Source organism: Ranitomeya imitator, chromosome 1 (genome assembly GCF_032444005.1).
Source record: "Ranitomeya imitator isolate aRanImi1 chromosome 1, aRanImi1.pri, whole genome shotgun sequence".
NCBI lineage: Eukaryota > Metazoa > Chordata > Amphibia > Anura > Dendrobatidae > Ranitomeya > Ranitomeya imitator.
Window position 1 is genome coordinate 671,085,728 of NC_091282.1, and position 24,009 is coordinate 671,109,736.

The 24,009-nt window shown below is 47.6% G+C and overlaps 1 protein-coding gene across 5 annotated transcripts in view; it reads right to left on the reverse strand.

Annotated features, from left to right (window-relative positions):
- Positions 1 to 24,009, reverse strand: part of RMDN3 (regulator of microtubule dynamics 3) — a 204,478-nt gene that overhangs the window by 13,913 nt on the left and 166,556 nt on the right. For all 5 annotated transcript variants that reach the window (XM_069729857.1, XM_069729822.1, XM_069729830.1 and 2 more), the window contains exons 5-7: positions 23,109 to 23,379; positions 13,487 to 13,589; positions 11,380 to 11,440 (exon numbers count right to left, since the gene is read on the reverse strand). In XM_069729857.1, coding sequence (XP_069585958.1) covers positions 11,380 to 11,440; positions 13,487 to 13,589; positions 23,109 to 23,379 — 435 coding nt within the window. The remainder of the gene's footprint in view (positions 1 to 11,379; positions 11,441 to 13,486; positions 13,590 to 23,108; positions 23,380 to 24,009) is intronic.

The following is a 24,009-nucleotide window of genomic DNA, read 5'->3' on the forward strand; positions in this document are numbered from 1 at the left end:
AAAGTGGCCAAAAAAAGTTTGTGTGGAAGAAGTTAACATGTTTTAGAAAACTCCTGTCTTCTGGCTGCAATATTTAAAAAAAATTGGATTAATCCTTAAAGGGAATCTGTCAGCAGGTTTTAGCTACCTCACCTGAGAGAAGCAGGATGTAGAGAAAGAGACCCTGATACCAACAATGTATCACTTAGATCAATGGGTGCAGCTGTTCTGACAAAATCAGAGCTTTTAGATTTGGCAATGAAGCAGAGCTGAGAAAGTTAACCTCACCCACAGCGGGCTCTGTATATACAATGTCTATAGACAGTGAGCTGCTTATCACAGGAGGGGGCGTGTCTGTCAGACCAGTGCTCACACAGCAATGATAATGTCCTAGTGATAAATCCTTCAGTGTAAGTAAACAACAGCACACAGCCAGACAAGTGACACATTTTATATACCTAGACTACAACTCTTGTACTGTACGTATACTATATATAGCAGGGGTGTCAAACTGCATTCCTCGAGGGCTGCAAACAGGTCATGTTTTCAGGATTTCCTTGTACTGCACAGGTGATATTTAATCACCTACACACATAATGATTGCAGCACCTTGTGAAATGCTAAGGAGATCTTGAAAACACGCATGGTTTGCAGCCCTCGAGAAATGCAGTTTGACACCCCTAATATATAGTGACACTTATAGTGTGCTTCCATATACAACACTTGTACTTTACTCACTTTTAGAAAGGTTTAATGTGTTCCTATTGGTTCTCATGTCACTAGGTCTTAAGCATTATTAATCTACAGTAATTCCACACACAAATGTACTTTTTTTGGGGGGGAGGAAGGGGGGGGGAAGGAGCAGATCCAAACGGTTGTGTAAAACTATAGAGAAGTGGGAGTTCAGCTCTGCTTATGTAAATGAGCCCTAATTCCACAAACCCCAGGAAAGCAATACAGAGATAGGAAGTTATTTCACCAGCAACCTGACACAACATTCATTCTTCTGAAACTCTGCACGAAACTCCTAGGGAACGATCCGCTCTTCAGCTGACATGCGATCATTAACCATCCCCCCAGCACGCATGCAAGGAAACGGTCTGCTAGATTTTATGCAATTACGTTTTTGTTTGTTTTTCTTTTGCTCGTTACTTACACGTTTTAAAAGGAGTGCGGTAAAACCTGCTCAGGAATAATACCATAAAGCAAATTCTATCTTTACAGGTCCACGTAAGACGAACATATAGAGGAAATCCTACAGGAGAAGCTGAACTAAAGAAAAATGAGAATACTGTAAGGTCAGTGACTGACTAAAGTCTGGCCATCGCCAAATACTGACATTTTTAAAGGGTTATGTCCATCCTTATAAAATTATTAGTGATGAGCGAATATACTCATTACTCGAGATTTCTCGGGCGTCTTCCGAGTATTTTTTAGTGCTCAGAGATTGTTTTTCTTGCCGCAGCTGAATGATTTACATCTGTTAGCCAGCATAAGTACATGTGGGGAATCCGTAGCAACCAGGCAACCCCCACATGTACTTATGTTGGCTAACAGATGTAAATCATTCAGCTGCGGCAAGAAAAACAATCTCCGAGCACTGAAAAATACTCGGAGGACCCTCGAGGGTGCCCGAGAAATCTCTTTAGATTGTGAGCCCCATCGGGGACAGCGACGATAATGTGTGTAAACTGTAAAGCGCTGCGGAATATGTTAGCACTATATAAAAATAAAGATTATTATTTATTATATAGTGTAGAGGCAGAGACCCTGATTCCAGCGATGTGTCACTTACAAGGCTGTGTGCCGTGCCTCCTAGTCAACTGCGGTGTAGCCCCGCACCCACCACTGACTTGTAGCTTTTCGTCAATCAGTGGTGTGGGTGGGGTTAGACAGGGCTCAGCATTCCAAGCTCTGCTAGATCTGCAGCAGAGAATAGAGGGATTTTATCAATATGACAGCAAACAACCCGGTAATTGACACTTCCCTGGAATCAGGGTCTCTGCCTATGCATTATGCTGTTCCTTTTAAGCCTTGGTTATGTAGTAGACAGCTCCTTTAACTACGGCTTCAATCTCTACAATGCACACTATGCATTGTGGCTTTATAATGGATGCCTCAAATTATTTTTGCTTTTGAAGTCAAAAAGTTTTACAGGCAGAGTTAGTAGTTCACAGAAAGAGCAATAACTCACGACAGCAGGGCTTCACTCTTGTATCGGAGTCAGCAAAACAAGAAAACCCTAAGGCAAGACAGATGTGAGCTCCCAACTTGTGCAAACACGCTGCCCTCTCTTCCGATCAATGCCAAATGTGCAGAATGCAGCGCAGAACAATAGTAGGGTAAAGTGGGAAAGCATGGCGATGCCCCAGATTATCGGACAGGACTCTACATGGACGACCAGCAACGACACGCAAGCAGCCTGTAGTAAAGGGGAGACGTAGAACGACACATAGGACGCTACATACAGAGAACACGACAGGTCCTATGCCTCGGGTAATTCATCTCCTGACATCCAGGCAAAGACACGGAAACGTTACTCATGTCGGGTAGTCCCGTTATCTCAGTTACGGTGATGGATGCCATATGTGATACCTACACTCATACAAGACATTTTTCCAATACGGGAGTACAACAGGCGTCAACCTCTAACTAAAAAGGTTACTTCTAAGACCCAAAGGGGTACTAAAGGCTAAATATTGATCCAGACGTTGTGCTGCAGAGAACTACTACTCAACTGCTTCAGGGGCGACCAGACTTTACAACTTCGGGTGGTCCTAGCTGCTGCTCTACAGTGAAGCTCCAAAATACGCCCCATATTAACACAGCTGCACGAGCGGGGGTCCGGCTGCCGAGCTCCCCATAGAGAAAGCAGAGAGGGTTATTACCAGCTCTGTATTTTCCATTACTGTATACACAGTAACAGGAGGCGCTAACGGCGCTCCTTCCACCATACACAGCGGTCATGTGATCACGGTATAGTGAGGGAGCCGGGGCTGCTGGGTCATAGGAGACTCAGACAGCACTGCTATGCAATCAGGAGGCTGAATTTCCCCTGTAACTGGGGATAATATTCCAGCCCCAGTTACAAGGGAAATAAAAAAATATTTCAATATTTAACCCCTTAGTGACAGAGCCAATTTTCAGCTTAATGACCAGGCCAATTTTTACAATTCTGACCACTGTCCCTTTATAAGGTTATAACTCTGGAACACTTTAACAGATCCCGCTGATTCTGACATTGTTTTTCGTGCCATATTGTACTTCATGTTAGCGGTAACATTTCTTCTATATAACTGGCGTTTATGAAAAAAAGACAAAAAACGGAACTTTGTCACAAAAAATACTTAATAAATAACATTTCCCACATGTCTACTTCATGTCAGAACAATTTTGGAAACAATCTTTTTTGTTAGGAAGTTATAAGGGTTAAAAGTTGACCAGCGATTTCTCATTTTTCCTACAAAAAGTACAAAACCATTTTTTAGTGACCACCTCACACCTGAAGTGAGTTTGGGGGGGGGTCAATATAACAGAAAATAGGGATTTTTGTGTGTACTCACCGTAAAATCATTTTCTCCGAGCCACTCATTGGGGGATACAGGACCATGGGTGTTATGCTGCTGTCACTAGGAGGCTGACACTAAGCTGAGACAAAAAAAGGTTAGCTCCTCCCCTGCAGTATACACCCTCATGCTGGCTTCCAGAGACCCAGTTCAGTGCAAAAGCAGTAGGATAATAACAATATATCAAGTAACATTAGAATATAACATGTCAAACAAACAGTCAGAGACCAAAAAAGGTAACGAGCCGTAAGGCTACCAGGGTGGGTGCTGTGTACCCCAATGAGTGGCTCGGAGAAAAGGATTTTACGGTGAGTACACACAAAAATCCCTATTTCTCCTTCGCCTCATTGGGGGACACAGGACCATGGGACGTCCCAAAGCAGTCCCTGGGAGGGAAACAATACAACCAAATAACTCCGTGTACCATCTGACTACAAATGCGCAACGGCCGCCTGCAGGATACGCCTGCCAAGGGCCGCGTCCGCAGAGGAGTGAATGTGGACATTGTAATGCTTTGTGAAAGTATGCAGGCTGGACCACGTTGCGGCCTTGCAAACCTGCTCCGCTGTTGCCTGGTGCCGGATGGCCCAGGAAGCACCCATCGACCGAGTGGAATGAGCTCTAATCCCCGCCGGGATAGGACTGCCCCTGACCCGATAGGATTCCTGGATAGCGGATCGGATCTATCTGGCTATCGTGGATTTAGACGCAGCCAAACCCTTTCTGTGACCTTCGGGGAGCATGAAAAGGGCGTCCAATTTTCTGAAATGAGCCGTTCTGGAAATGTACCTCCTGAAGGCCCGTACCACGTCCAGAGTATGGAGAGCCTTCTCGACCCTATGTTTGGGCTGCGGGCAAAAGGAGGGAAGAATGATGTCCTCGTTAAGGTGAAAAGATGAGACCACCTTCAGAAGAAACGCCGGGGAAGGACGTAGGACTACTTTGTCCTGATGAAAGGCAAGGAAAGGTGCCCGGCAGGATAAAGCGGCGAGCTCTGAAACCCTTCTGATGGACGTCACCGCAACCAGGAAGGCAAGCTTCCATGAGAGGACAGAGAGCGGAACGTCTTGAAGGGGTTCGAACGGAGGTTCCTGAAGAACCCCCAGGACCAAGTTGAGATCCCAGATCTCTAACGGCATCCTGTAGGGGGGAACCACATGGGAGACTCCCTGAATGAAGGCCTTGACCTGAAGGTTGGCGGCGATCCTACGCTGGAACAGCACGGATAACGCTGAGATCTGACCTTTGAGGGAACTCAGGGCCAAGCCGGAGTCCAGACCAGACTGAAGGAAATTCAGGATGCACGGGATAGAGAAAGCGAGCGGAGGGTGCCCTCGGAGCCTGCATCATGAGAAGAAAGTTTTCCAGACGCGGTGGTAAATAGAGGCGGAAGACGCCTTGCGAGCACTTAACATGGTGGGAACGACCTGCTGAGAGAAACCAGCACGAGTTAGAATCCAGGTTTTAACAGCCACGCCGTTAAACGTCGGGACCCTGAGCTCTGGTGGCAGATCGGACCTTGGCGAAGCAGGTCTGGGCGGTCTGGTAACCGCAAGGGAACGTCGGCTACGAGCTGAACGAGTTCCGCGTACCAAGCGCGACGAGGCCAGTCTGGGGCGACCAGAATGACCGGAACTCCCTCCGTCTTGATCTTTCGGATCACCTTCGGCAGTAAGGGAAGGGGAGGAAACACGTATGGGAGCTGAAAATGATGCCACGGAGAAATCAGCGCGTCTACTCCTATGGCCTGGGGATCCCGAGAACGTGCAATGAAGTTGTGGACCTTGGCGTTCAATCTGGACGCCATCACATCCACGTCCGGGGTCCCCCAGCGAAGACAGATCTGATGAAATACCTCTGGGTGGAGTTCCCACTCCCCCGAGGCAAGGCCCTGGCGGCTCAGGAAGTCCGCCGCCCAGTTCTCGACTCCCGGAATGTGAACCGCAGAGATGATGGAATGGTTGGTTTCGGCCCAACGAAGGATGAGAGAGACTTCCTGCATCGCCGCCCTGCTGCGGGTACCCCCCTGGTGGTTGATGTAAGCCACCGCCGTGACGTTGTCCGATTGGACTCATATTGGGTGACCCGCGAGCAGGGCGTGAAAGCGACTCAGTGCCAGTCTGATAGCACGAATCTCCAGGATGTTGATGGGGAGTCTGGATTCCTGAACTGTCCAACGGCCCTGGGCAGAGTGGTGAAGAAACACCGCCCCCCAGCCGAGAAGACTGGCATCGGTGGTTACCACTAACCAGCGGATCGGGAGGAAGGACTTCCCCTGGAGAAGCGATGGGCCCAGGGTCCACCATACGAGAGATTGTCTGACCCGCGGGGACAGGGGGCAAGGGCGGTCGAGAGATGAGAGACTCCTGTCCCAGTTGTCCAGCAAAGCCTGTTGCAAGGGACGGAGATGGAGTTGAGCAAAAGGAACCGCTTCGATTGCTGCAACCATCTTTCCCAGGATCTTCATGGCGAACCGAATGGTTCGCGGACGAGGATGGCATAGCGTTCGGGCTCCCTGTTGAAGCGCTTGGGCCTTGGACCGAGGAAGCAAGACCAGCCCCCTCGAAGTGTCCAGGATCATTCCCAGAAAGGAGATCCGACGGGCAGGAACGGGAGAGGACTTGTCCAAGTTGATCAACCAGCCCAGGCGCGAAAGAGAATCCAGGGTAATGTGGACGCTTGACTCGCAGGCTTGAAAAGACGGGCCCTTTATGAGGAGATCGTCTAAGTAAGGTAACACGACGACTCCTCGAGAATGAAGGATGGCCATGACAGCCGCCATGACCTTGGTGAATACCCTGGGCGCCGTGGCAAGACCAAAGGGTAAGGCCGTGAACTGGAAGTGGTCCTCCAGAACGGCAAAGCGGAGGAACCTCTGATGAGGCGGGAAAATCGGGATGTGAAGATAGGCATCCTTGATGTCTATCGAGGCCAAGAATTCCCCTCTTTCCATCGAAGAGATGACCGATCTGAGCGATTCCATCCTGAAGTGCCGGACTCTTACGCACTTGTTCAGGAGTTTCAGATCCAAAATGGGGCGCACTTTTCCGTCCTTCTTTGGCACGACGAAGAGGTTTGAGTAGAAACCTTTGAACCTCTTGTGTTCCGGGACCGAAACAATGACCCCGCTCTGGCGGAGAGCGTGAATGGCGCAAAGGAGGGCGCGAGACTGAGCTCCCGAACTGGGGAGACGAGAGGGGAAGAACCGAGTTGGAGGAGGAGAGGAGAACTCTATTTTGTAGCCAGACGATACCAGATCCCTGACCCATTCGTCGTGAACGACGGAGAGCCAGGCTTGCTGAAAAAGGAGTAGACGTCCGCCTACTCTGATGGTATCGACTGGCGCCGTTCCCGAGTCATTGAGACGGGAATCTGGGGGGTCTGGAACCTCGGGTTCTGGGCTGCCTCGGTTTTCCGTGCCAGGAAGGATTCGGCCTGAAGGAGGGGCGAGCGTCTCTGTCTGTGCGAGCGGATCGGTCCGATCTGGGAAGACCGGTAGGATTGGACCAGGCTGGGCTGGTACGAAAAGGCCGAAAGCGAAAGTAAGGCTGGCGCTGGAAAGCCGCCTTGGGCCTCTGTTGGGGAAGGAACTTGCTCTTTCCCCCTGTGGCGTCGGAAATAAGCTGGTCAAGCTTTTCGCCGAAAAGGCGCCCGCTTTGAAAAGGGAGAGAGATCAGAGATTTTTTAGAGGAGGAATCTGCGCGCCACTCTCTGAGCCAAAGAGCCCTTCTGATAGCGATGGCGTTAGAAGCCGCCGATGCTGCGCAATTCGCCGCGTAGAAGGATGCGTACATCACATAATCACTAGCCATGGCTATCTGTTTAGCCAGGTCCGCCATCTCAGACGGGAGGTCCTGTTCATGAATGGATTTCGCTAGAGCATCCGCCCAGGAAACCATTGCCTTGGTCACCCAAGCCGCGGCGAAGGAGGGGGACAGGGAAGAGCCTGAGGCCTCATACACTGAGCGAGCTAGAGAGTCTAGCTGGCGTTCAGTGGGACTCTTAATTGAAGCGCCGTCCGGGACTGAAAGAAGCGTTTTAGAAGCCAGGCGCGAGACCGGAGGATCTACTATAGGGGGATCCGTCCAGTCTTTCACAAGATCTGCTGAGAAGGGATACTTCGATACCAGGTCCTTCTTACCCGAGAAACGCTTATCTGGACGCTCCCTGTGTCGCCTGACTATATCCAGAAAAGCTGGGTGAGAGGCAAAAGATTTGTGGGAACGCTTGGTTCTGGTAAAAGAGACCGCGTGTTCCGGAGCGGAATTAGAGTCATCATCCACCTTAAGCGCGTGATTGACTGCTACAATGAGGGAGTCAACCGTAGCTCTGAACTCCGGAGCCTCCGGGTCCAATGATACCTCGGACTCATGTTCAGAGTCGTGAACGCTGCGAGCCCCCAAAGAGGGTGAGCGAGAGGTGGAGCTGCCAGAGTCTGAGTGGCGAGGTGAGCGCTCAGGAGAGGTAGTGCGGATCCGTTTTCTGGATGACCGTGCCTCTTTATGGGGAGAGCGGCCCCTGCTGGCCGACGATTCCCCTGCTATGGAGGGATCTCTTAACACCTGTAACGGATTGCCCCGTACCCCGGGAGGATTTTGAATGGATTTGATGGCGTTGGCTAAAAAATCCACGGACTGTGAAAGTGAGGCGACCCACGGGGGGGGACTAGGTACGCCGGAGTCGGTGGCGGCAGAGGGCTCCTGGGCACATGGGGCATCGCAGGCAGAGCAGAGGGGAGAACTTTGAGGCCTAGGAAGTGGGGCCTGGCAGGTGGTACACGCAGAAAAAAAGGTTGTATGCACCTTAGAGGATTTTTTGGACCTTGACTGGGACATGATTCTAATGCAAAAAAATAGATCACAGGGTCTATAATGTAGGGAAGCAGAGGGCGACGCTGCAGAGGAGAGGCTGACGAGGTCTCCTTACCCTGGTCCTGTGTCCCGAGGTCCTGAGAAGGCAAACTGTGTTGCCTGAGATGAAACCGGCTGCACGTGGGCGCTGTGACACCTGGACGCTGCGGCAGAGCTGAGCTGCGGCGTGCAGTGAGGGACCAAGATGGCCGCCGAGATCAGGAGAGAGATCTCGGAGGCTGCGAGAAGCGCCAGGACCGGGGGGCGGCGCTGCCGATGACGCGCAGGGGGGGGGCGGAGCCTATCGGCAGCGTCCAGCGGCTAGGCCGGAGCCGGGGACTAAATTTGCGGCTTCGGTCCGGCGCGCGGCCGCAAAGTGCCAAAAAAGTGGGGAATGCTTCAGCCCACGATGTGCGCTACCCAGGAGGAGCCCTCCGGACCGCAAAACCGGCGACCCCCCCCCCCCATCCCCCACGAGACACTTACCCCGAGGAGGGGAGAGGTGCCTTGGGATGGCAGGGACGGTGCAGGGGTTGGGAAGCCTCTATCCACCAGCCCCAGACAGGGGGGTGGAGAGGAACCGTCCACCACCTGAATCACGCAGAGCATTGGTGATGCAGTGTGGTCTGCACGGACGCCACGGAAATAGAGCCTCTGTACAGCCGAGGGTAAAACCTGGTGGACAGGGCAGATGTCCGGCAATAAAAAGCCTGGCTGCAGAGGAGGATACTGGAGGTAAAACACCAGTGCTCGTCTGTATAAAGTGGGGAGATCGGCGCCCTTTTAGGGAAAAGACCGTCGCCCAAAAAAGGTCAGCTCAGGCAGTGGCTCCCGCGTCGCAGGAGAGGATACGGTGAGGTGAAACTCCCGTGCTCGCCTGTTGCTGTTTCGGGGGAGATCGGACCTTGAAAGAATCAGTCGCCCCCTTCGAAAGTTAAAAAGGAAAAAATCGTGAGATCAAAAAACAGTGTGCCTCCTACGGACACTAAGCTTGAACTGGGTCTCTGGAAGCCAGCATGAGGGTGTATACTGCAGGGGAGGAGCTAACCTTTTTTTGTCTCAGCTTAGTGTCAGCCTCCTAGTGACAGCAGCATAACCCATGGTCCTGTGTCCCCCAATGAGGCGAAGGAGAAATAACCAAGTGCGACACCATTCTATAAACTGCACCCCCTCAAGGTGCTCAAAACCACATTCAAGAAGTTTATTAACCCTTCAGGTGTTTCACGAGAACTAAAGCAATGTGGAAGGAAAATAATGAACATTTTCCTTTTTCAGTAAAATATTTACTTTGGAACAATTTTTTTATTTCCACAAGGGTATCAGGAGAAAATGGACCACAAAAGTTGTTGTGCAATGTCTCCTGAGTACATCGATACCCCATATGTGGGGGTAAACCACTGTTTAGGTGCATGGCAGAGCTCAGAAGGGAGGGAGCACCATTTGAACACAAAATTGTCTGGAATCAATGGTGGCGCCATGTTGCATTTGGAGACCCCCTGATGGACCTAAACAGTGGAAACCCCCCAATTCTAATCCCAACTTTAGCCCAATCCTAATGGAAAAATCAAAATATTTTTATTTTATTTTATTATTTTTTCCTAACTAAAGGGGTGATAAAGGGGGTTTTATTTACTTTTTTTTTATTTTGATCACTGTGAAAGGGTCTATCACAGTGATCAAAATGAACCAATAGGAAAAATTTCCTATTGTTGCCGGCCGACAGATCTCGGCGATCGCAACACTAGGGTCGGTAAAAACCGACCCGAATCATGTTCTCTAGGAGTCTCAGCTACCCACGGTAGCCAAGATCCTGGAGAAATTCCAACTCTGGGGGGCACTATACACTTATTTCTCAGCGCCAGTGAAATGCAGTGCTGAGGTATAAGTACCCTTAACTGCCACTGATAAAAGGCATATCGGACATTAAGGGGTTAAATGACCCCCAAATGTGTTTTTTTACCTTATGGTGGATAACAATGTGTAAATAAATAGAAACAAAAAAAAAAAAAAAAAGAGAACATGACAGTGACATAAAAACGAAGTCCCGTGTACCATGGAAATAAAAGGTGTAAAAATTATTTGAAAGAGTAATAATGTTATAGCTCTTTAAACCGCATGTATGAAAACCTCCAAAAGTGTGCCTGATCTGGAAAGAGGAAAAATTGCCTGATCATGAAGTGGTTACACGTAAAACCAATGCTGGTCAGACACGGGACTGCCAAGGGCTCATTAGGGGTCAGGTCTCTCCCGGATACCCCATACACATGAATATGTAGAGCTCAATGTGCGCTCCTGAAGGCGAACATCTGAGCAAAGCCATATGGTCTGAACTGCACCCTCTCTAATTCTCCCCTGCAGCACGAGACAAGCTCCGGGGAACTGAAGCTTCAGGGCAGTGCTTCCAGGCTCTAAAGCATCTCACATGCCTAGGAGACTGGCCACTGCTGACCGAAGAGGTGGCCAGTAACCTAAGCAATGAGCAATAAACTACAACAATTACAAATCCATGATTTTTTTTTTATAAAGAAGTTTTAATAAGATGTTAATAGCAATTAATAAGATGTACTTTGCAATTTCAGCCATTTCTAACTCTCGTCTGCAGCTTTTCATTCCCGATATGAATACGTTACCCTTCATAGCCAACCCCCCTCACTCAGCGCAGAGAATAAAGCAGTTGTGCCAGAAGCACTATGTGGCGGTATAATGTTGCATACAGGCTGCAGTAATGGATTTTTTAATCTTTGGCGTAAAGCCTGGAATTCGAGGGTGCATAAAAGTTTTCCTCTTTGAGGTACCAAAAAAACCCCACTTATCTGAATGAAGTGTCTGCTAAAGAGCCAGTAAAATCTCCTGGGAAAAGTGGGAACGGTGACCTTGTGAGCAGAGCGTAGGCAGACAGCGGCGAGCTATGTGTTCTGTGTTATGTCTATGGGAAGACGAATGCCGAACACGACCCTGAGCCTCCCCCACAGCGAGATACGTACCATTTGTGGCACTCAGCACTTTGGCCTTCTGTCTGAAGTGCAACTTCAACTTCTTCTTTCCCTATAATAAAATAAATAAAATCAAGTCATTCCTTGTCTCTAACTCTTTAAGTCTCTTGGTCATCATAAATAATACTGCAAAATAACAGCGGTCAATGATTTTAGTGTTCGTGCCATTTCCAAAATCACTTACTAGTGAAACAGGATTGTAGCCGTAACGCAGGTCAGTGACATGGGATGATTTAATTTCCTAAAATCAACGTAAAGAGCTATTCCCATCTTCATAGATGGATACTGTCAGATAGTCCTTGACAATATAAGCAATTTTGCAATTTACTGCTTATTAAAATGTTCAACCGTTCTTGAGATATTAACGCTTCTCTTTTGTTACCATTTGTTGCCTTAGAGACCGACCACTGCTGTTAAACATGTGCAGTGCTTACAAGCTATTTTCTATTGAGCTTATAAGACCTGTTTTGAAGCTGGGCAAGATCGCTGGAGCACAGTCACCTTCTACTCAGTGCAGTGCTTACAAGCTATTTTCTATTGAGCTTATAAGACCTGTTTTGAAGCTGGGCAGGATCGCTGGAGCACACTGTCACCTTTTACTCAACGCAGTGCTTACAAGCTAGACGACAGTGGTGGTCGGTTCCATAGGCAACAAGCTGTAAACAAATGTGTTAATATCAAGAACGGCTGCAAATTTTAAGAATCAGTAAATTGCAAAGGTGCTTGTATTTACAAACTCTATGTGACAATATCAATCTATAAAGAAGGAAATAGCCTTTTAAAGGATAAGTTTAGATGAGTGTATGAACCATTTTTGTGGACATAAAAAATAAACAATATCTGTATAGGATTTTGGCACATACAGAACATCAAACGGATAACAAATAGTCATATCTCTCAGAGCACAAAATGGGTGATTTTTTTTTAACTAAGTTTGGGTCCATTATTCCCTCCCATACATTAATAGCTCATGACATGAGGGGGTTTTCCAACTTTTTGTAAAAAAAAAAAAAAAAAAAATCCGTGCTCACATCTTAGCTTCCATGCTGATTTCCATGCTGAAACTGTCACCATGTTTTTGCCATCTAATCTGACAGCAGAATGATGTAGATACAGAGACGCCGATTCCAACGATGTGTCACTTATTGGGCACAGTTTTATCAGCAGGATATTATCACCAGTGGAATAATAAACCTGCTGCTATGTAGTCCTCCAAAACTGCAGAAAGCAGCCCACTAACAGACACCTTGCTGGAATCAGGGTCTCTGTCCCTATATCTTGCGGATTTAAAATGGGGTAGCAAAAAGTTGGTGACTGATTCCCTTTTAAGCTTATTGAGATAAATCCATCATGCAGCGTTAATTTACTAAAGGTCATGATGGATGAATTTATCCCGTGATATATATTAGGGCTGCTTTTATGAAACAAAGAAGAAGTGAAAAAAAGATGTGTGGTCATTAAAGGGTTAAGCAGCCCCCTTTGTTTACGTGCTATTAACATGCTACTATTGCATCCAATGGGGCCATGACGCCAGTAGCGCGACCCATGACCACAGATGGGGCCATGACGCAAGTAGCGCGACCCATGACCACAGACGGGGCCATGACGCAAGTAGCGCGACCCATGACCACAGACGGGGCCATGACGCCAGTAGCGCAACCCATGACCACGGACGGGGCCATGACGCCAGTAGCGCAACCCATGACCACGGACGGGGCCATGAAACTGGTAGCGTGAACCATGACCACAGGACCATGATACTAGTAGTGTGACCCATGATCAGCTTGTATACAAAGTCCCGGGGGATTTATGATGCACATGGGAAAAGAATAGGAAAGTGTAATGTATTTTGGAATTTTATACTATTTGCAGCTGTTTTTTTTTTTTTTTTTTTTTAAACGGTTAGTTGACCCCTTCAAAGAAGTTTTTCAGCCTAGAAATATACACAAGCGTGCTCTCATCCACGCACAGAAGACCACTATCTTCACAATGGTGAACTGCAATACAAAGAGTATTAGAAAGTTGTACAACTTTTCATTCATTTTGCCTAAAACTTAATTCGAGCCTGCGGAGAAATCTGCTCATCTCTACATCGCACCTTCCGAGGAGTAGGACTTCTTGTCGGCAAGGTCTTCAGTAATCTCACACATATCGCTGTAGGACCGCGCTAGTCTCCATACAAAGTCTTGGCGCCCTCCATACTGAGAAAATGAAAAGAAATATTTAGATGTTTTAGTTGTTCCCATGATCAAACAGTGGCAGTAAGCAGGTGAGATGCAGGGCTATAGGAACGAAACATACGGCCACGTACGTGGCCACCGGACCATCGCACCTATATGAGCTAGCTTTTCAAAACTGTGGACCCCATTTGAGGCTCGAGCAGCTTTCCTTTATCCAGAGAGGGATGTTGGTGGTGACTTATTTTGGGTTACATATATTATTTTCATCGCTTTTTTTTTTAGCATTTTATGGGGGAAGGTTAGCAGAATTTTTTTTTCTTTTATGTTTCAGCATTTAATGGTTTCCTAGATTGAACATTAAAAAATAGCAAATTTAAAATAACTTTTTCTCTATCGCTTCATTGGGGGACACAGGAACCATGGGGTGTATGCTGCTGCCACTAGGAGGCTGACACTATGCAAATAAAAAAGTTAGTTCCTCCTCTGCAGTGTACACCCCACCGACAGGAAGTAGGATATTCAGTTTAGCTTAGTGTCAGTAGGAGGTGGACACGGGTCTTTCATTAGACCCTTATGTACCTCAATGTGTGTCGTTTTCTTACAGGTACCGTGGAGGGATACAGGGTGAAGAGTCACACCTGTACTCCCACAATACGGACTATGATTACGGCGTGTACTGCCACCCCGTATCCTCATACATCTAGTCGGCAGGACCCCAGCCCCTAACACCGAAGCGTGTTGAGGTGATTCGGACCCAGGCCTGCCTCCGTCTCCCACCCACTCGCCCACCAGAGCCTGTCAGTCTGAGGAGACGAGGACGTCCCACATCGCAGGATTTCGGACGTCTGATCCATGCTGGACGGGGAGGTATTTTTCTTTCCCCCCAGGGTCTGGCGAAGTCAGTAAGAAGATGAGAAGATAAGAAGAAAGATCCTTTATTTCTTTCATACCTGCCGCCCCCCCTTAACCCATCCATTCTGAACCTTTACGGAGGTTTTTAGCTCCGGGAGCCTTCCCTGCCCTTTCCGACGGTAGTAGGGGCACCGGGTATCCCACCGCAGCGTTTTGAGGCCTCCGCGCCCCCCACCCATGCTCCGGCGGTCATTTGCTGCAAATCTAGGTCCCGGCTTTTCTCGGGCCTAGTTACAGCGCTGGCTCCGCCCCCCGTCCTCAACATCCGGGCGGACTTTTCTCCCACCAGACTGTCTATACCTATTCCTGTGCAGGGCGGCTAGCTCCGCCCACTACTCCCAGCCACCCCATTCGGCCTGGAATCGCCGCCATCTTGCTGGAGAGCGCTCTCCTCCGGACCTAGCAGCTATTCCCGCCCCCCCTCCGACCTCTGAGAGCGGGTCCCCTCCCACCAGTGTGCGTCTTCACCGGCCGGATTCCCTGCCTCCATCTTCCTGCTGGGGCCCTGGACCTATGCCCTGATGCCTGTCGCAGCTACAGCCTGGGAGCAGACCACAGGACACTACACCTGCTGTGAGTAGCACTGCTTAGCAGTTTGGCACTCCTCTCTGCATCCCTCCTGTTCCCCTAGCCCTCTGGGATTTTTTATAGGTATGTGTTATGACCTGGTGGTTAGGAGCACCCGGAATGACCTGATAGTTAAAACTCACACAGGACAAGCTCTGGGATGTGGGAGCTCTGCTGACCGCAATCCCGAATCCTATCACACATACTAGAAATAGCCGTGGAGCGCTCCTGACGCTCCCTAGGCGCCTCGTCACAGCCTAAAAGCTAGCTAGCCCTAGAGATAGAAAATAAAGCCTACCTTGCCTCAGAGAAATTCCCCAAAGGAAAAGGCAGCCCCCCACATATATTGACTGTGAGTAAGATGAAAGTCACAAACGCAGAAATGAAACAGGTTTCAGCAAAGGGAGGCCAGACTTACTAAATAGACAGAGGATAGGAAAGGTAGCTTTGCAATCAGCACAAAAAACTACAAAAGACCATGCAGAGTGTGCAAAAAAGACCTCCGCACCGACTAATGGTACGGAGATGCCACTCTGCATCCCAGAGCTTCCAGCTAGCAAGACAAAATCATGATATCCAGCTGGACAAGAAAACAATGAACGAATAAGATACTATCAGGAACTTAGCTTCTGCTGGAGTAGACAGGTCACCAGAAAGATCCAAGAGCGAACTGAACCAATGCAGAAACATTGACAGCTGGCATGGAGCAACGATCTAAGTGGAGTTAAATAGAGCAGCCAACCAAAGGATAAACCACGTCACCTGTGCAAGGAACCTCAGAAGCAGCAGCTCCACTCACAGCCACCAGAGGGAGCCCACGGACAGAACTCACCGAAGTACCATTCACGACCACAGGAGGGAGCTCGACAACAGAATTCACAACAGGTATGCTCACCATGCCTAATCTGATAGGGGAGCGTTCTTGTCCTCCTTTGATGCAACCCGGTCACTGGTGTAATTATATTCTATAACCGTGCAATCACTGGTGTTCTAGAGCTGCACAGTCACTAGTGTAGCAGTACTCTAGACCCGTGCAGCCACTGGCGGAATAGTACTCTGAAGCCATGCAATCACTGGCGTAGTAGTACTCTAGAGCTGTGCTGTCACTGCCGTAATAAGTGTTCTAGAGCCGTGCAGTTTCCAGCAGGGGTATGGCAGTATGCCCTACGCTGCCGTCATCTGTGCCACTGTCCGCCCCTCACCTTCCACAGGGAGATGGACCATTATAAAACCTGCCATGTGGCGTTCACTTCGCAGAAGGTTTCAGTTGCACATTTCTCCTCGGAATTTTCCGTTTTTGTCACACTGCTGTTGTGATTTCTGCTATTGCAGACCTGTGCCTTGATTTTCAGCGGTGCGAGGCTCGGCTATTTCTCTACACACAGCGATGCTAGAACCCTGGCATATCAAATGTTTCCATATCTCCTGCTCTCAGGCACTCGCCCTCCATCTCCCTGCAGCCTCCTCCGGATGCAACCATTACACTGCTCTAAGCAGAGAGGGGAGCTGCTCCCCACTTCACGACTGCAGTGTTCGGACCCGACTTGCAGCTGGTTAAGAGTCCGTATTTTCCAGCAATGTCTGCTGTGGCTCAGTGGATAAAGAATCTGACCACATATCGCAGGCGCAAAGGTTTGAACTCAAGTGCACAACAGAGTAGAGTTGAGATTCCCTGTTGACAAGCCTACTGTTCTACCTTCAGGAGAACGAGCACGGAAGGACATACTTCAAGACAGACTCCGTGGTGCGGCTTACTACACGGAAGCTGTTATTCTGCCTAATGCCATCAAGTATCACGACCTAGACCGCAACACAGAATCAACTCTCTCCTAAACCCTTCTCCAGGGTTCTCTCCATGCTGATTAGTCACAGGATACCGAGAGCCGATCGCAGCAGTACTCTGTCTGCCATCCAGGTTTCACACGCACCACCTTCCAGGTACAGTACGGTATTTGACACTGTCGTATCTACAGCGGATCAGACATGTCTTGGATTAACCACTGCAGTGGTACTGGCGCTCTGTACTGTATTCAGTTAAGTCAGACGCTCATTCCTATTCCTCCCGTTCAATTGCAGCAGTACTCTGTCCGCTATCCAGGAGTTAGATGTCATCTTCCAGACACCAATACCTGCCATCTTTCCAGTGGTTTGGATGTGCCCGAGATCGATAGCTGCATGGGTCCTGCTCTTTTGCCCCAGAGTCAGGTGAGTCAAACGCCCTCCATCACGCTCTTAAGGGTCCTTTGCAGCATCTGCCTAGGCTCTCCTCTAGTCACCACTCAGAGAGAGGTGCCCGGTATTCATCACTTCTGGCTGGCTGCCGCAGCGGTTACAATCCGCTTTCAGGTGAGTCAGAGGCGCAATTTTTACCGTGTGTTTCATGGTCAATAACGTCTATAGTCTATTAACAGCTAAACAGAAGATCTACCAAGTACCACAAGGAGAATCTCAGTGCCACAGGGTGGACCTCAGTGGCAGCATAAGTGGCCAGTCCACTTTCAGGTAGGTCGGACTCGCTGGTGTCAGGTACCGAGTGGTTGCAGTTTTTCTTCACGCACTGGGCCTTAATTGCATGTTGCTCTCTATGGGCCTTTCCTCTCCGTCTGGTTATTAGGGCCTACCACTAACTGTAGGTCTATCTGCACTATCCAGTACGTTACTCCTATCATATATGATTTACAGTATTATACGTTCTGGCTGTCTATTACGGAGCCAGAGCCCATGTAATACATTGACTTATGATGTTCACTCCACTATTCTAGAGGCCTTTGAACTACCTTGATACAGAGCTTCTTATTTATGTGTCAGCACTTACCTTTTCTTTCTTACAGACACTTGATTAAACCTCGAGCAGCTCCGGGATTTTATTTCCGACCGTGGCAGGAACAGGTTCTTCCACCTCGGATAGGAATTGGATCTTACTCTGTGCAAGCATCATCCTGTGTAGAAGGCTGCTCCACGCCTGGATCCAATGATGGAGTTTTGGTGATAATACGTTCCTTCCTTCAGCAGGATTCGTATCCTTTTCACGGTTATCCTTGTTTGTGTGGTGTCTTATACTTAGGCAAGTAGATCCACACACTACAATCCTCTCTCCTTTACAGAGGGTCCGGGATGGATAGGGTCACTCATGTCCTCATAGGTAAGGATCTTCCCTTTGGCAGTCAAGTTTTTTTTGGGGGCCTATGTACCCCTTCCTAGGGCCAACTTCCCATGGAATTGAAATACTCCAGGATTTAAATGGACTCTCCTCCTTTGATTGCTCATATCCGATTGTGCCTATCATTGCCCATCTTGTCTACATTTTCCATAGTCCCTGTTAACCATCTTCATCCCTGTATGCTTAAGTTTAGCTTCCTGATGGATCTGAGTCTGTGGAGTTATCTGAGAGTCTCTGTTCTATCTACTTAGATGGGCAAGAGGTGGTCTCTTCAAACGGTTCTCCCTTTCTGAGTCGTTTTGTTGATGTAGCAGAGCCTACATTGCTGGGTTGAGATCCAGGGTTTCACCCAAGGTCCCCTTCAGTAAGTCCTCAGCGTTTTGCTCTCTAGCAGGTCCTCAGTACCCTACTCTCAAGTCTTTTCTTGTCATTTCAATTTAATGGTCTTTTCTGGGTTTTCTCTTCAAATCCTTAATCCAGCCGTTCCAAAGAGGGAAGCGTCTCGGTTTCCTATATTCCCTCTCTCCTGACCTTACTGCGAACTGGACCTCTTCTCAGTCTCTAGACTATCCGGTTTCCAGATTTTCCACCGATACAGTCCTCCTCTCCCAGAGAGCATCCCTCAAGGTTACCAACGGCGGACTAATAGTCCATGGCAAAGTCGACCATTGAAGTGTCCGCCGCTACATTGTGCCCTGCCTTTGTTTCCACCTGGGCAGCAAAGTTAATAGATGCATGGGCTAAGCTACTCCATCAGGGCACCCTTCATGGAGTCCGATCGGAGGAAATCGCTGTCCTTGTGGACTAATTTACTCTTGCAAGGAAGTACATGGTATCCGCCCCCGTGGATGCCGCTGCAGGTGCTGCTTGGACATCCAGCAATATCGTGCCCATCCGAAGGACCATTTTGCTTAAGGCGTGGCAGGACTTATCCTCTAGGAAGTCCCTCACCAGCTTGCCTTCCGAGGTTTTCCGTCAGTTTGGCTCCAACTTGAACCAATTATTAAGGAGGTCATCGGAGGGACGAGTTCTCTTCTTCCTCAGACTAAACCTCGTTGTTCTCCTGGGACCGCGTGTGCTTTCCTTTATTTTATGAAAGCCTTTATCCAGGTCCTCCTTTTCTTCAAGACATCGGACATTCCTGCATTTTTGCGAGGGGCGGGTCCATTTTCGTTTTATACCTTCTTTTCAGGTTCTCAACCACTTCCAGAGTCTGTGGCAGCAGTTTTGTACATTCTGTGGATCACAGGTTCAGTGCTCTGCCCTTACCTTGCCGAGGTTCTCCATGGCTCTGTCCATCATCCTTGATTCCCTTCCTTTCATCCTGCTCGGACTCATCCTTCGTAGTGTTCGCTCATCACGCTACCGGGTCAGGGCGAGGTGCATCTATCCAGCTAAGGCCGCCCCTCCCCCTTTTCAGTATTCGGGCTCGGCGTAGAGGCCCTCCGGCCTCCAAATCAACGTATGCCCGCAAAATCCAGTCAGCAATGTTTAGATTTACCAGGTCAGAGCAGAGCTCCTCCTTCCAGGTTTAAGGCGCACTCTACCCAGGCAGTGGGCTCCTCCCGGCAGTGCACATACAGGGCCTCTGCCTTGCATCTCTACAGACCGATGATCGGTCCTCCACATGTTCGCGAAACTTCCATGCCTAGCTTCGGCGTATGCCGGCTTAGGTAGGAAGACCTTGCAGGCGACGGTGGTGAGTTCCTCCGACCTAGATTGGAGTTTACTGCTGTTCCCGCCCCAGGGACTGCTTTGGGACGTCCCATGGTTCCTGTGTCCCCCAATGAAGCGATAGAGAAAACAGGATTTTTGGTTGCTTACCGTAAAATCTGTTTCTCGGAGCCTTCATTGGGGGACACAGCACCCTCCCAAGTTGAACAGCTCTGTTTATTGTGTTATACTGTTAACGTTTGAGTTTCTCTTTTACATGTTGCTTCTCCTACTAGTTTCTCACTAACTGAATATCCTACTTCCTGTCGGTGGGGTGTACACTGCAGAGGAGGAGCCAACTTTATTTGCATAGGGTCAGCCTCCTAGTGGCAGCAGCATACACCCACGGTTCCTGTATCCCCCAATGAAGGCTCCGAGAAACAGATTTTACGGTAAGCAACCAAAAATCCAGTTATTTTTTGTTTTGTTTTTACATTCCCTCGGGTAGCTGAATCTGCAATTATTTGAGTGCTTCTACTATCTACAACACCACTAACATGGATAAAAAAAAAAATTAAAAAAATGACATTCCTATAATCTTATTTATACAGTGCATTGTTTACCTTTGTATTTTTTAACCCCTTAGTGACAGAGCCAATATGACCAAGCCAATTTTTACAATTCTGACCACTGTCACGTTATAACTCTGGAACGCTTCAACCGATCCCGCTAATTCTGAGATAGTTTTTTCGTGACATATTGTACTTCATGATACTGATAAAATTTCCTTGAGATAACTTGCGTTTATTTATGAAAAAAAAATGGAAATTTAGCAAAAATTTTGTGCCCTTAAATCAGATAGTGGGTGTCACACAAAATAGTTAATAAATAACATTTCCCACTGGTCTACTTTACATCAGCACAATTTTGGAAACAAGTTTTTTTGTTCGGAAGTTATAAGATTTAAAATGTGACCAGCGATTTCTAAGTTTTCCAACAAAATTTACAAAACCATTTTTTTTTTTTTTAGGGACCACCTCACATTTGAAGGGAGTTTGGGGGGGGGGGTTTCAATATAACAGAAAGTACCCAAAAATGACACCATTCTAAAAACTGTACCTCTCAAGGTGCTCACAACTACATTCAAGAAGTTTATTAACCCTTCAAGTGCTTCACAAGAACTAAAGCAATGTGGAAGGAAAAACTGAGCATTTTACTTTTTTCACAAAAAATTTACTTTGGAACCAATTTTTTTTTTTTTTTTCCACAAGAGTGTCAGGAGAAAATGGACCACAAAATGTGTTGGGCAATGTCTCCCGAGTACGCCGATACCCCATATGTGGGGGGAAACCACTGTTTGGGTGCATGGCAGAGCTCAGAAGTGAGGGAGCACCATTTGACTTTTTGAACACAAAATTGGTTGGAATCGATGGTGGAGCCATGTAACGTTTGGAGACCCCTCATGTTCCTAAACAGTGGAGCCCCCCCAATTCTAACTCCAACCCTAACCCCAACACACCCCTAATCCTAGCCCCAACCCTAATGGAATCTATTTTTTTTCTATTTTATTATTTTTACCTAACTAAACTAAAGGGGGTAAAGGGATAAAAGGGGGTTTGATTTACTTTATTTTTATTTTGATCACTGTGATTGATCACTGTGATAGGATCTAAATGAACCAATAGGAAAAATTTCCTATTGTTGCCGGGTGCTGCCCGCCATTTTCTTCCGGGAAGAAGACTCTGCCGGCCGGGGGACTTCACGGGGGGGGGGGGGGGGGGGGGGAAGTAGGGACATAGCAGGTACTGGGGTGTGGGAAATTGGGGGACCCCATTTCTCTCTCCTCTGATGTGCGATCACATCAGAGGAGAGAGAAATTAAATGGGGGGGGGGGAAAATCGGGACTTTTTTTTGCGATCGCCGTTATTCCATTAATAACGGCGATCACAAACACTGGGGTTGGTAACAATGGACCAGAGTCATGTTCTCTGGGGTCTTGGCTACCTAGACCCTGGAAAAATTCCGGGTCTGTGGGGGCGCTATACCCTTATTTCTCAGTGCTGTTAAAAAGCGGTGCTGAGGAATAAGTATCCTTAACTGCCGCCGTGAAAAGGCGTACCGGCCGTCGTTAAGGAGTTGCAAAATTATATCAGCGTTTTTATTGCAGTTTTTGCCCAATGAGATCAAAATGAGTTGATCAGCAAAAAACTGCACCAAAACAAATTGTAAAAATGGGTAAAATTTCTGCTGTCGTTTTCTTTCTATAGTCTGCATTTTTTCACAGTGAAAAAAAAAAAAAAAAGCAGATGTTCACACCTAGCTTTTTTGATGCAAGTGTGGGGCCAGCGGGTGTGATGCAGGTGCGCCTATCAGCATGCTGCCAGCAGTGCTGTCTGACCCTACCCTTACACTAATGTTTCTCTATGGAGGCTGCATGACTGAGTGCTTTATTTTATGCACCTGTTTGGAAACCCCTGAACTCACCTTCTAGGAGAGGTGCCTTAAAACATTTGGCAATATATAGTATTTTTAAAAATCGTACACTAGGATCATTAAAATTGTCAAAAGTTTAGGTCTTAAAAAAAAAAAAAAAGTATTTAAAACATTTGAAAGACATCACAAAATATAAAATTACGGAAACATTTGTTCTCCATAGTTGAATATTGTCAGATAGGACTCAGTACTTTTGCAATTTACTGCTTATTAAAATTTGCAACTGTTCTTGATACTAACACTTCTTTCTCTTGTTTACAGCTTGTTGCCTAAGAGACCGACCACCGCTGCTATTGAGCTTGTAATGCAGTAACAGTGTGCTCCATTGATCCTGGTCAGCTTAAAAACAGTGCTTACAATCTCAATTAAAAGGAGCATATTAGCACTGGGCCCTTTCTGCTGTTTAGCATTAACAAATAGCATTAACAATAGCATTAACAAATATTGTTAAATATTGGAAGGCCATAGAGAAGCGAGTAAGGTTAGAGTGCCTGAGGAAACATGGTGATACATGGTATTAGATATTGGTGATTTGATTCATGGGACTCTGTACCATCGGCCTGATGTAGTCTCTAGCGGCTGGATGGGAGGTTTCTCAAGAATGGCTTATCCACAGATTCCTATTGCGGCCTTTGATTAGCCAGGTTGGAGAAACATAATTTCCGCCAATATTATGACCTCACACCAGTCTGACTAATCAAAATCTGTGCCAGGGTTCCTGGAAGGTAAAAGAAGGTAAGAAAATGGTCCCTTACCAGCAATTTATTAGCGCACAGCATCTGAAATCCCTCTCTCTTCTGCTCAGCATCGCCATTGTGTAACTCATCAGACCTCTGGAGCAAAAGCATCAACTCCTCATCTATGGGGTCAGCAGCCAACATGGTCGCTTCATCATCAGTGACTAAATCCGCAGAATCCCTCCGCATTGTCCTCACAGTCTCACAGCTTACTTCATCCTCCTCCTCTTCGTCGCTCCCCTTGCTACTTTCCCGGTCATAGTCGGACTCGGCATTTGCTGTAGTGTAACTATAAAAGCCAATACATGATGGAATCGAGGTGAGAGAGAATGAAACAATTGGGTTTCAGGGCCTGCTCTCCCTCTGATGTGCACTGATATGTGGCCATACATACATGTCTTTTTCTATTCACCACCAAAAACAGGAGCTCAAGTATTTCCGCTACAACCATAGATCTATATGTGGCCACCTCTCCATTTACATCAGAGCCAGACATGGCATATCCTACAGACTTGTACTGTATGGCCATCTGTAGCTTCTTCTGGCCATCACATCTGACCCCGGGTAATGAGCCGATAACTGGGCTGTCTGTAAGAATACTCATCACCAGATCTAAAGTGCCCAGTTTATCTTATTCCATTCCCACTGCCCCATTGAGGATTCCAGTTTTTGTTTTGTTTGTATGTTTGTTTGTTTTTTATTATTTTTTTTTTCTTAAATCCGCCAAATGGTTCCAGAGATATGAGCCTTTTTATCCAGTGCTAATTTTTATGGTATTTTAACAATGGGGCATGGCTCACAGAGTAATAATGCAACACATTTTTAAAGACCCACCCCCGAGGACCATAAAACTGTTCTCTAAATAAAAAGGCCCATTTTCAGTATCCGCAGAGTGGGAAAAAACAAAACAGAATACAGG